General features: G+C 41.2%; 1 protein-coding gene across 1 annotated transcript; it reads right to left on the bottom strand.

Annotated features, from left to right (window-relative positions):
• Positions 1–5,180: 5,180 nt before the first annotated feature.
• On the bottom strand, positions 5,181–5,573 carry LOC139354409 (uncharacterized). Its single transcript, XM_070998637.1, has one exon. It carries the CDS (start codon positions 5,571–5,573, stop codon positions 5,181–5,183), a length of 393 nt encoding a protein of 130 aa, XP_070854738.1.
• Positions 5,574–14,272: the final 8,699 nt, after the last annotated feature.

The raw sequence follows: 14,272 nt of genomic DNA, 5'->3' as shown, positions 1-14,272 counted from the left end.
TGATCAGCTTAACACAGGCTGAAACTACTAGAAACGGGACCCTAGAGAAGGAAGAAGCGAGATCATGCGGTATCACAACGGACCCATTGAGGTCTAAGTGTGTCGGACAATAGTCCGACAGCCGCCCTAACCTAACCTAACCTAACCTGTACTCGAGAAAACGATTTTTCATTATATTTTGATGAATATGGTGAGTGCTTTCCATATAAAACGCAAGTGTTCGATAAATAGATTAAAGCTTTACTGTTCAAAGATCCCCAGGTATTTATTTATTTATGACGAAGTATATTTAGCTTATTGTTAGTTTTACATTTGTCTGGGGAGTCTAGCCACTTACAATGTTTGTACAGCAAAACTCTAATCAATTTATCTAACATAAGCATTTTATGTGAATGGCACTCATCATTTTCATTAAAATTAAACAAAAAATCGCTTTCTCCAGTACACCTCACACATTTACTCATTATAAACTGTTTAATGTGTTCTTGTTTCTTATTGTTATTAAAAATGTTTTCAAAATCCTTGATATGTATATTACATACATTAAAAAATATATCTGAAGGAGCACTTAACTTTCCAAAGTCCGAATCGTTAGAAAAATTTTTTTCTGCAATAAAAATTTCGGAAGGCGAATTAAACATTTCCCCCTGTTTTAAAATAATCGCTTCACATCTTTTGCAGTTGTTTGATCCCTTAGCAATATAGGAAAGTTCCGGATTATCATTAAAAAGAAAGTAAACTATTCCTAAAATGGCTTCAGTTGTTTGCAGCCAACCGTCTATACAATATATTTTATTACCCTGCGTTTTGACATTGGATAAATATATTTGCATTTCCTTCAAATTTTTCCAAACCCTTTTATCAATTTGTAGAGCACACTTAAATGAATTTTTAACATACAAAACGCCGCTATTAAGACAGCCAAAATAGTCATTTAGACTCTTAAAGGCGGCAGTTGATTTGGCTACATCTAAAGAACTTCTTTGCAACTGTCCGTCTTATAGCAGCAGCGACTGTATGACTAAAAGTTTGGGTGGCTAAGCAAACTCTCATCTGCTCATACCGGGTTGGGTAAAAGCTTACTAGAAGCTTAGTCATTCTTGTGACAGATTCCTTTTCCAAGTCATAAAGCTCTCGAATAACATCAAAGTCAACTATGCTATCAGGGGTTTCTAGCTTAGATTTTAGAAGACTTTTTCTTATTGACTTAAAAAGGTGTGGTATATCAAAAAACATGAAATATTTTTTATCCTTCAAAGTGAAGAAGGGGATTTCTTTAGTAACTCCAAGAAGAGAACAGCATTTTCTATTATTCCCTCCTTGATCAAAAACTAGACCTCTTAAGGAAAAACCAATTTCTTCAGAACCGAAAATATTTTTAAAAATAAGAGATTTAAGCTCATCGCCATTTAATATTTGTAGATGGGACAAAATACATTAAAACAAATTTGCAATTCGAAAAAAGACCTCTTAAAATAAAAACGCATATGTGTTTTCCAAAGTTATTTGAGCGTTCCAGTACATGCTCCAAGCCGTCAATTATGTCTCTAGATGAATTATAAGTCAAGCTTTTCTTAATAGATACTTCGTCGCATGCTAAAATTTACTCCCTTTCAGCTTTATTCATCGGTTTGATTGAATCTTTTAGTGCTTTATATAAGCATTCATTGTCGCCCGGTTGAAGTTTTTTAATGGAGCTTCATTTTTGCAACGATGAAGGACTAGGAAGATTCAGCTTGAGAGAATTTCGCAAAAATATGTAGGTTGATGCTGACTGTTACGTGGGTATATTAGTGCCCGAGTCCTGCCAAGGACTCTACTATGAAAGTATTAACATTGCCCAAAAACAAATTCTTATCCAGACGGGAGAGGACAATGACCGTTGGAACGGTAAACGGCAAGTGGAGAAAAATCTAGACGGAAGGTCTCAATATATAAGTATTCCAATTCATTCACTGTTATTGGTAGGGTCGCTTTTGATAACAAGTATAAAATTCTTACGTTAAATTGTGGATCAGTGTCTATTGTTTTTGCTAAAGCTTCTGAGGTAATCAAGGCGCACGGATATATATATATGCATTTATATAAGAAAGGAACCGTGTTCCGACGAACTTACCCACTTTTTAATCCTGGGCGATGAGATCTTGACGCTCTGGATCCTGGGCTTTGGGAGATTTTATAATTGGTTTATATACATATATACGTGCAAGACTTGATGGCGGCTTACAAAAACAAAACACAAAAATTACATTACACAAAAAAAATAACACTATCGCTGTATAGATATGTATGTATGCATGCATCGTATGCGAGTTCCACTGCGGCGCACGTCAGTTCCAATGCTCGAGCTGGGGCTGGTCGGTGCAGCTCCAATTTTTTGTTCAGCGTATGTAATTGGGGGTTCTGTTTACACTTGCATTCAGAAATGCATGTACTCGCTAATTGTTTGTGATTGTTTTTGGCGATTCACTTTTTGTTTTTGCAATTTATTTATTATTATTGTTTCTATTGTCTTTTTGCTGCTTCACTGCACTGTATCTGTTTGGCTTATGCTCCAATGTGGGTCACCACTTTCTCCAGGGCATGATGTTGGTCGCGGCGTCTCTGAACAGAGCGCTTGGAGATCTTTACAACCTTAAGGATCACTATAACCAGGAGTAGTCTAACGATAAGCTTCATGGTCTTGTTGACATCTTGAATATCATCTTGGTGGTCAACGATCTCTACTGTGTTAATCACATTGGCGGTGCTGCCGGCCACTTTGGACGTTTTGCTACCCATCTTGGGGTCCTTAGGCCATTCACTTGGTTCACTAGTTCTTTTCGTCCTTCGGGATTTTGTAGGTTGACTTCCTCCAGATTGTGGTCGATCGCAGGACCGGTTATCGGGACTTTCTCCTGGGTGAAGTTGATCCTAGGGAAACGTTAAGACATCCTTCTGCACACCAGCCTTCTTCCAGTCGTGGTCTGTGTTGATGGGAGTTGTACTTCTAGACCAGTGTCAGGGAGAGATCAGAACAATTTCTGTCTGACGTCTCTATTTGGCTGGGGTCTTTTATACCGGACTAGAGCTTTCGCTTGTCCTCCATAGTGGATGAATTAACTAGGTGTTCCCACCTAGGGCTACTGTTTCTCTATTTCCCTTATTTTAGGAGTCAACGGCCGGCGGAGTGTGGTTAGTCATTAGGGGCCCCTACCCTCAACTTATGGCAGTTGTTTTACCGGGGTTAATCTTGTATGGGGGAGGGCGTACGTAACAGGCTCGAAGTGATCGATGCGGCTACGCATGGAATGACTTCGCAAAAGAAATCTTCGTACGGCCATCTCTTTAGATCTCCTTCTTCTCCTCTATTCTTTTCTTAGGCGCCCATTTACGTGTGGCTTCGACCCACTACTTTAACCCAATCCCAGATGAGCTAGTCGGGCTTATTACTTTATTATTTAATTACTGTATTTATTTATTATGTTATTATTATTATATATGCTGAAAAAGAAAAGCTTTCCGGCCTCGCATGGAAACATACATACATACATATTTATACCTGTAACCGGGGTAGTTCTGATGACTGTTCTACCCATCATATGATCGGGAGCTTCTATCAATTAGTGCAATACCGCAGTTCTGAGTTTGTCGCCTTTTGGAGTCGTCGGATTACGTTCAAAGATTTAGGCGACATACAGGTCTTTAGCATGGAATACCCCGACACTTTTCCCCACTGCATTGACCAGCTCATATAGCGCTTTGCCCTTACGCTGGAGTACAACACAGCGAATTCGATTCGGGCCAAGCTTGGCATTATATCTGTCAGCTTTGTTACTCTGCTTGTAGTTTTTCTTATAGACAACTTGTCCTACGGAAAACTCTACGAGCTTGCTACGGGTATTATATGCCTTTTCTGCGCGTTCATGAGTTCGGTTTAATCCTTGGGTCACTTTTTGTCGGATAAGTTCCATCTTGTCTGGGAGACTTATCTGTGGATCTCCTGCCTGTATTCCCCCCAGTTTTCGTAGAATCGGATAAGCTGTTCCATGGGTAACCATCTCCTGCCTGTAATCCCCCCAGTTTTCGTAGAATCGGATAAGCTGTTCCATGGGTAACCATCCGCGTTCCGAACATGGCGTAATATGGTTCCATGCCTATTGACTCGTGTAGGCCATTCCTAAGGGCACACTCTATTTGACTTAGTTGGGTATCCCAACTTCTCTGATCAGTGGCAATTGTTGCTCGCAAAATTTGGAGTACAGATCGGTTTACCCTCTCAGCCGCGTTCGCTTGTGGGGAGTAAAGTCCAGTCTTTACGTGTCGAATACCGTGGCGGGTCATTAGCTCGCCAAATATTTGAGACACAAATTGTTTGCAGTTGTCTGAGTGTACCAACTCGGGGACTCCAAATTGATGGAAAATTTTGGTCTCAAGGAATTTGATGACTTCTGCAGCTACTGCATTTCTCATCGGCTGCAGCCAGACTAACTTGGAGAAATGGTCTAGGCATACAAAAATCACCGAGTTCCCAGCTTTGGTCCTCGGGTATGGTCCCATAAAGTCGATGAACAACCTTTGGCCAACCCGCTCCGTAACCCGCTGTTCTCCCATGGGTGGTCGGTCACTTTTGTTGGCGGTCTTGGTGATCTTACAGACCTCGCATTCCTTTACTACTTCTTGGACATCTACAGCCATGCCTGGCCAATAGTAAAACTGTCTCAATTTGACTAGTGATTTGTGCAACCCCCCATGCCCATGCATGATGTGCTCTCCAGACTAAATCAGGACGCAGCTCGGCGGGAACCCAGAGCTTCCATGCTCGGGCTTCATCCACAGCGTCGTTTAGGCAGAATCCCATCCGTTCATATACATAGTCTTCTGATGTTTGAAGGTCTGGACTTTTACCTACATTTTCGTCCACCGCCTGCACTAGGTTGACATAATCCGATGACTGGAACGCTGTCGAATCAAGGTTGATGTGTATGTCCAGTTCTTCCGCCCCAGCCTTCTGTAGCTCGTCCATATGAACTCGTGAGAGAGCATCTGGGACTACATTTAGTGACCCTTTCCTGTGTTCTATGGTGAAGTCAAACGCTTGTAGCTTCAGACTCCATCGTGCAAGCCTGCTGATAAGTCTTTCTGACTCATCAGCCATTTTTGACTAGCGTGGTCAGTGATCACTTTGAAGGGCATCCCATCTACGTAGGCACGGAATTTCGTAATGCTGAGGATAGCGGCATAGCATTCAAGCTCGGTAATGCTGTAATTCCGCTGTGCTTTTTCAATTTGGCTGACATATAGGCGATTGGATGTTTTCCGCCTTCGACATCGGTTTGGAACAAAACTCCCCCCACTCCAGTAGTCGAGGCATCACATTGGATGGTAAATGGTTTCCTAAAATCCGGGGTGACGAGTACCGGTGCTGTTGCCATGCTGGTTTTCAAAAGTTCAAACGCCTTGATTGCCTCTTCTGACAATTCAAATTTCTTTATGCGGTCTTTCTTCAAAAAGTCGTGAAGCGGTGCCGCTGTCTGGGCGTAGTTTTGGATGAACCTCCTGTACCAGCCTGTCATTCCCAGGAACCTCCGCATCTGTTTGGCGGAGCTAGGCTGGGGAAATTCCTGGATCGATTGTATTTTCGCGTCATCCGTTCGGATGCATCCTCCCCCAACTCATATCCTAAATATCTTGCCTGGCTGTAGCAAAACGTGCTCTTGTCTACATTTATCATTAGCTCTGCCCGCTGTAAGCAGGCACTGACGTGGCTCAACATATCAATGTGGGCTTCAAATGTAGGTGAACAGACCAGTAAGTCTTCCAGATACACAAATACATTCTCGCGTAGCGCCGCTGGTATAACTTTATCCATTAGTCGGCACATTCTTTGTGCGGCATTGCACAAGCCGAACGGCATGACTTTAAACTGATACAGTGGCCTGCTGGGCACTGTAAACGCGGTTTTCTCTCTGCTTTTGGTTTCGAGAGGTATTTGCCAAAAGGCGTCTTTTAAATCAATTGTAATACGTTTCCTATAGTCGACTCAACAGACCCTCGATATGTGGTAGTGGATACGCATCTTTGATCGTCCGGGAATTTACTTTACGCGCATCGAGGCAAAGGCGATTTTTCTTCCCTTTTTGCACCAGAGTTACTGGTGAACTCCAGCTACTATTGCTCTCTTCGATCACGCCTAGACCTAGCAAAGCGATCTAGTTCGGCGTACACCAGCTTCTGTTTAGATGGGGATATCGGGTAATGTCGCTGCTTGGTTGGTAGGTCCTCGTTGGTCACTTCAATTATATGTTGCTCTAAGCTGGTCTTTCCTAATCCTTTTTTTAGAGAAGAAGGGTATGTGTCTATCACTTGCTGCAGCTTACAATGTTGTTATGGGGTAAGCTGATGTGGGGTATAGGCGGTCTCAGGCCTGAGCGTATTGTCCATGTCTAGGTCTCCGGTCATAAGGTCGAAATTCAGTGTTGTTTCAACGGCGGCAACCTCGCGTCCACCTTTACCGAGGAATGTGAGGCCGAACGTATCCCAGAAATGAATTTCAAAATAAAATCGTTGTGTCAGACCTGGCACTATCAAAAACTCTAGGTCCTTGGTTTCTCCTTCCCATTCCACAGGTAACGTTATGGCTCCGGTTACTTGGGTCTCACCACCGCTTGCTGTGCGTACACATTCTTCACTTAGCTTCCTTATCGGCCTCGTCCGGTTTTTTAAGAAAGCGTGCGCTCCACTGCCAATACAGTTCGCACTGGCGCCTGTGTCCAGTAATGCGAGTATCTCTTCTCCATAGACCTTCGATTTGGCAAAGAAACGGTTGTCGTTTTGCACGCTCACCACCGTGTCCACCACCTTTTGCTTGAGCCGGCGATAGTCTGCTCGGGCATCATATAATTTTAGTATTTTCCGTGTTGTTCGTGTCTCGCTGTCTGCATCTTCCGAGCCATTGAAGATACGTTCACGAGCAAGTTCGTACTCCCTCTCTCGTTGTTCTAGGCTCTTATGGGGGGAGATTTGGTTGGGCTTCGGTGTTTTTACCGGAAAGGGTTGGTGCTGGTCCGCCCGGCTATCCCGGTCTTGCCTGACGGACTCCGCGCAAAAGCCGCTGGGTTAGCATCTGCATCCGTCCCGACTTTCTCGCAGAACCTGCACGTGGCATCGTGGAATTTGATCGGGCACGATTCTTCCTTCGAAGGATGCTTCCTGTAGAAATCTGCTTCTTTTCCACACTTATAACACACCAGCGCGTGTAATGGGCCTCGGCATCCTTGTCCATCCTCGTAACGCCCTCGCGTATCTTTCCGCTGCCGGTTGAATTCTTCCACCGTGACCGCGTCCGGCAAGTCCTCCAGTGTCGGGAATTTCACTATTTTGTTGACTGCAGCTCGGCTGCCCATGTTTCTTCCAGTGTTTCTCAACCACCGATCAACTCTGAGACCCTCTCTTTTGAGCTCCGCTAATGAGGTTATTGGGGATGTTAGCAGCATCCCATCTGGGAGCTCATGTTGTCCTTTAAGAGCTCAACGAATTCATCTTCAGCGATTTTTTGCTTGAGCTTGAAATGCAAGTTATGCATATCCGAGACATAATCGCTAAAGGTTTCGTGTGGCCCTTGCTTCCTTTCCATTAGTTCCTTGACTTTCATAAGGTCACTCCCGGTAGTGGAAAATGCCCTTTCTCATTTCTTGGGTCAATGAGTAGTAGTCAAAATCGTTGTCTTCGGCCTTGTCCTCCATTAACTGCCAATACCATTTCGTGGCAGCACCTGCCAACAGAAGATGGAATTCACGAAAGACTTGTTGACGGCTGAGGTCATACAATTCTTGCAATCGGTCCACGCGGAAGAGGAAACTTTCAACTGTCATGCCGCGACCGCTTCCATCGAACTTTAGGTTCCATTTGTCTAATCTGACATCTTTTGATCTCGGTCCCTGAAACGATGAGCTCCGGTCGATCTCTGGATATAGTTGGTGACTCGATTCCCTCTCGTTTGTTCTGGATTGCCTGTGTGATGGAGTATCAACCCGCCTGGGTGTTCTTAACCGGTGCATCTGGCTATTGAGCATGTCCTGTGTAATCGGTTCCACAGGCGGAGTCTCTTGGTACCTCAAAAAGCTGTCCGTTGGATTCGGAACAGTACGGAGCGGCGAAGGCACCATGAACACCATGTTCATTATATTCAATTGTTTAAAAAAAGACCGATTGCATAAAAAAAAAAGTTTTTCCCAGTCGGAGTTGAACTCCGACCTGCAATTCCCGCGGTGGAGCGACTAGACCCCTGGCCTACAGGCCTTTGACACCACGCGTTAGTCAAATGAAACATTGAGCCCTTATTGCAGCAGACCACACGAAATGATACACCAACAGAACCAAAGAGCTTTTCACGGACAACGCATACTAGCAAGATCGAAAACCCACATCGAAAATCCTAACCAAAAATTTTACCGTACATTCCGTTGTTTGGCCGTTACTCATCTTGTAGTTTATATTATCTTTGCCCTGAATCACATGATCCTCAACGAAGACATCAACAAATATGTGCAAACTGAGACGATGACAATCGCTTGAGAGAGAGAGAGAAGGGGCACGCGCTAGAGGTCGATGGCAACAGACGCAGCCAAAAACCGATAATCATTGGAGAGCCGGAGCCCGAGAGAGCAGACAAAAAAAACTGTTTTAATCTTTTTTATACTTATACCTAAATATATATCTATATAAATATATATACACATACTTTATTCATGCATTTACTTAAGCACAATTCTGTGTAACAAACTGGTGTTGGTAAGCTATCACCCCAAAACAGATGGAGCTAATACCCGATAATCAGTAGAGAGCCAGAGCCAGAGCCCGAGACAGAGACGACAAAAAAAATGTATAATCTTTATACCTATATACTATATAGACATACATGCATTCATGCATTTTACTTTTTAATCACAATTCTGTAAAACTAGTCGCTAAGCATTCACCCAAAGGGAAAGTATATAACAACATAATAAATTAATAAAATACAAAAAAAAATGAAAATAATTACGGTTTTGATATTATTATTATTTTTGTACTTTGGGATCGTCGTCGGAATAGCGCAAGTAAAAAGCGAATATGATATCAATAAAATTCCCTATCAAACGGAAATTAAATACTCCAGATTTGATTTCGTTGTAAACGAAACATTGACTATCAAAGTAAGTTTAATTTTTGAACTTAATACCGCATTTGTGGAAGTGATTCGAGAGAACAGCAAAAATCAACATGATAATATATTTAAACGAGATGTGGTACTATACGATGAAATGCCGCATTTTTTCCGCACGATTGATGAGGCAGTTGAAAATTTCCGACGAGAGTTAATTAGAAAAGAAGCGGATATTGGTGGAATAATTGATGCGCCCACTGTGGTTTGTAGATATTTCAAATTAAGATACTTGAGAAGTATTGTCAATATTCGATGCAGTTATCATAGCGATTTCAAAAATAAAACATTACGAACTTATTGCCACCACTATAATGCTGTAAGCAATACCAATGAGCGAAACCTGGTCGAGAAAAATTATTTGTTTGAACAAGACTTTACCGACGATATGGAAGATGAACCCAACCCCACCAGCCTTCAGTTAGTGAGACACATCAGAACGTATAACATCAATGATTATCAACAGGTTGCGCATATGAATATTCAATAAATACGTTTTCAATAATAACAACTACACAAAAAACTGTGAGGAGTTGAATAGCTCCCCACAAATAGAAGCACCAGCAGATGGCCGGCCGCTTACCAGTTACGCGGCGAATTCGCGTAGTAACGGCGCGGCGAGGAGAGTTTGGAGACCAAGGATGGAGAGCGAGAGAGTTTGGAGACCAAGGATGGAGATCGAGAGAGTTTGGAGACCAAGGACGGAGAGCGAGAGAGTTTGGAGACCAAGCATGGAGAACGAGAGAGAATGGAGACTTCGCGGGCAAGGCAAGAGTGCCGTGTGCAAAAAAGCAGGATAACGGAACTCCACCGGACTTTGGACTCTCCCGTGAACTTTGGACCGGAAGAGGAAGTGCCACATCTCGGCAGTGGAGCGGCACACAGGCGTGCAACAAGCATCACGGGAATCAGCGGGACTGCAGCAGTGGGCGGAACACCGTTGGCCACGCCGCCGTGGAGACCGGCCCGGCCACCCACGCCGCGATACATCGAGCCACAGCGGCAGGTATCGGCGCCGGAGGGAGGCGGTTGGCGCGAGATCGCCAGGAGCGAGTGGCCGGAGGGAATAGAGGAGGCACCCGCAGTCGCGACGGCACGGCGGAAAGGCGGCAGGCGTTGCGTCCGTTTCCCAAATAACAAGAGAAGGGGACACGGGCCAAGAGTTTGATTGGGGACATGGCTGGAAGAGAACGGGGCATGCAAGTTATATGACACATTATTTAGGGGCTCTTACCCAATTTATAAACAACTTTGAGCCGAGAGCTAATTTCCAAAGAACTCTGACAGACCCGAGATAAATCCGTGGTCAGCTATTTCTGCCAAGCAGGCCTCCAAATCATTCCCACCCAGATCAATTTCACGCAGTCCGAATCAAACGGATGCTGTAAACATCCAAACCGATATTGTAAACAATCGGAGACCCAAGCGAGCCCTGAGTCCGCTAACGTAAACAAAAGATCCCCAAAGCGAGTCCCGAGTCCGCTAACGTAAACAAAAAGATCCCCAAAGCGGTCCCTAAACTCCGCTAATGTAAACACCAATTTCCGGCCAAGATTGGACTTCGAATTTAATTGGCAAATTGCATCATCCTATTTTCCGACTCTCTTGAGTCATTCTCTTTATCAATTTTTGGGGATAAAATCTCTTAAGCCGAGGTTTGATTATTGATCATTGAACTAGAGAGCAGTCAGTCCGTTTTTGAGATCCGAATCGAGCAGAACAATTATTCGAGAATAAATACAAGAGCAGTGAATTAAATAAGTTCGACCTATTGTAAAATTGTAATAGTGAATAAGTGATTGTTAAAAATAAAAATAAATTTTTTTAATCAATTCACTAGTGAGAAACTTAATTGGCGCCCAACGTGGGGCCGTGTGATTAAAAAAATTCTAAAGCAAAGCTTTTAAATAAACCCCAAAAAAGTTTAAAAGTGAAAAAGGAATTTTGCGCGGCCAACAACCCGATACAACCGACGAAAATATAAAGCCTGTGTTGAAAAAAATAAGATGGAAATTAATAAATGCAATAATCCCCTTAAACTCTATACAACCGGCAAAAAAATAAAAAGTTTGTGTTGATCAAAAAATAATAAGGTGGAAAATAATTAATGGAATAATCCCCTTAAAATCTCACATTACAAAATAGTGTTCGTAACATAAATTCACTGCTCGGACAAAATAAAAAAATTTTAAAAAAGTGACAACAAAATTCATCGAAATAAATAACCATTGTGAAAAACAATTTAATTAAAAAAATATCTAAAAACAAAAATCTACAAACAAATCTTCGAAAAGACATTTAAAGACAAAAAGGCTGAAGGGCAATCCCTCGCCAAGAAATAAACACTGAAGAAAGAAGGAAGACATCAATTTAAAAACCCGAAGAAGGAAGGAAGACCCCAAGATACAAAAAAAGGGAAGGACGACCCCAAGCAGGATCATCCAAGAAAAACAATAACCCCCAAAAACAACGACAAGAAAAATAAGGAGGACGATTCGTGAGCGATATAATCTTTTTTTTATTTTTATTATTATTTAATAAGAAATTTGTAAAAAATATATAATTATACAAAGTGGAAGAATTAATTTCTGATTTCGAAAATATTCTCAAAATGTCAGAACCTTCAACAAGCCAGAACGGCGCAAATAAAAGACTCCACATAAGTTCGCCTCAAGAACATCATCAGGCGATAACAAACAATACCATGTTAAATGTTGGAGAGAATCGGCTGAAATAGCCATGGGGCAATATGCCAGAGGGAGTGAAAGATTTTATTCCGCCCTATCGATATTAAGAAACAAAATAACGGGAATGGCAAACGATGCCTTAACCCATAACGGTACGGTATTAAATTTCGATGCCATAATGGCCAGACTTGACTTTGTCTTTAGCGACAAACGTCCTATTCATATTATTGAACAGGAACTAAGTGTTTTGAGTCAGGGAAAATTATCAATTATGGATTATTATGGTACAGTTAATAGAAAGTTAACTCTACTTATTAATAAAACAATTATGACCTACGGGAGAAACAAACCGATAACAGCAGAAATGAATGAAAAACATAGGAAGACTGCTCTTAGAGTTTTCATTACCGGCCTAAACGGCCAGATTTCAGACACAATTTTCTCAATGAATCCACCTGACCTACCGAATGCAATGGTCATAGTTCAGGAATTGGAAAGCAACAACATGAGGGCGCATTTCGCAAATAGTTTCTCAACCACTCAGAGAAAAAATAGTGAGCCAAACTCTGGTGGAAATGGCCAAACACATTTCAACCAAAAGCAAAGACAACAAAACAACAATTACAATAACCATCGAAATAGTAATAATTTAAGGTTTAATCATGACAACAACCAGAACAAAAATAATTATGGTTATTATAATCAGAACAAAAATGATTCCTGGAACCAGGGTAGATTTAATAATAACCAACAAAATCAGTGGAACACCTATAGGCAGCCACAAAATAAGCCAGAACCAATGGAGGTAGACGAATCTATCCAGGTTCAGAATAGGGCTAACAACGGCTATAATCAAAACTATAATAAATATCAAAATAACAATTATAGCCAAAACAAGTGGGATCAAACAAAAAAGTTTGAGACCCAGAATACTCAGCAAGGACAAGCCCAAAATAAAAGGGTTCCAACTGGAACTGTTAACCAACCGGCTAACAAGACAATGAGACTAAACAACATTGAGGAGAACCATTTTTTAGACAAAAGTCAGGACTAGGCTTACCTTACTTATTTAGAAATGACCCGAAAATAAATAAAAAATTAAAAATATTAATTGACACTGGGGCAACCTCGTGTTATATTAGAACTGGAGCTTACAAAAATAAGAATGAGCTTCCAATATACAAAAGAGTATCCACAGTGAATGGATATTCAATAATTAAATATTATCATATAATAACTATTTTGGATACACGGTATACTTTTTATGAAATAGAAGGGCTAGACTCAGATCTACTGATCGGCTATAACCTATTGAAAAAAATAGGAGCTGTGATTGATACAGCTAAGGGAGTTATTAAATATAACGGAATAGAAGAGAAATTAAATTATGACAACGGAAACAATTTAAACCAACATTCTTTAACAGAAGAAAACACCATTCTTCCATTAAAAGAATTTATATTAAAAAAATACTTTGATGAAAAGGCTCAAATCAGATCCGAATCTGAAATGGGTAATCAAAGCGAATTTAGTTTGGGATATACAAATCCTGAACACGCCGTCGTTGAAATATCCGACAAAAATAAAAGTTTGGAATTGAAAAATTCTGAACACGCCGTCGTTGAAATATCCGACCAAAATAAAAGTTTGGAATTGAAAAATTCTGAACACGCCGTCGTTGAAATATCCGACAAAAATATAAGTTTGGAATTGAAAAATTCTGAACACGCCGTCGTTGAACTATCCGACAATCAAAAAATAAACAACATAAAAATATCATCTGCAGATCAAAGAAAAGATCTGGAGAATGAAATATTAAATATTATAAATGAAGAGCATTCAAAAATAAATATGCAGATTCCTTTTAGGACAGATATACGCGGTGAAATAAACACCGTAAATGATAGGGCCATTTACAGCAAACAATACCCTTATGCTCTATCAGCTTCAGATTTTGTAAATTCTGAAATAAGTCGAATGCTAAAAGAAGAAATTATAAGGCCAAGTAGAAGTCCTTATAATTCCCCTGTACTAGTGGTACCAAAAAAGGGTTTCAATGAAGATGGAACTCCAAAACTAAGACTCGTAATTGACTATAAAAAACTAAATGAAAATACTATACCTGATAGGTATCCAATGCAGGACCCTTCAGTGATTTTATCAAATCTCGGAAAAGCCAAATACTTTTCAACAATTGACTTGGAATCTGGATTTCATCAGATTCTCATGAACGAACCTGACATACAAAAAACCTCATTTTCAATAAATAATGGGAAATACGAATTCCTAAGAATGCCTTTCGGTTTGACAAACGCTCCTAGAATATTCCAACGAGCGATGGACGATATTTTGAGAGAACAAGTGGGTATAACATGTTGTTTGTGCCTAACCGAAGTAGACA

The sequence above is a fragment of the Drosophila suzukii genome (assembly GCF_043229965.1).
Source record: "Drosophila suzukii chromosome 2 unlocalized genomic scaffold, CBGP_Dsuzu_IsoJpt1.0 scf_2c, whole genome shotgun sequence".
In the NCBI taxonomy this organism is placed as follows: Eukaryota; Metazoa; Arthropoda; class Insecta; order Diptera; family Drosophilidae; genus Drosophila; species Drosophila suzukii.
The sequence above is the reverse complement of the archived record's forward strand: the minus strand, read 5'-3'. Positions and strand labels throughout refer to the sequence as shown.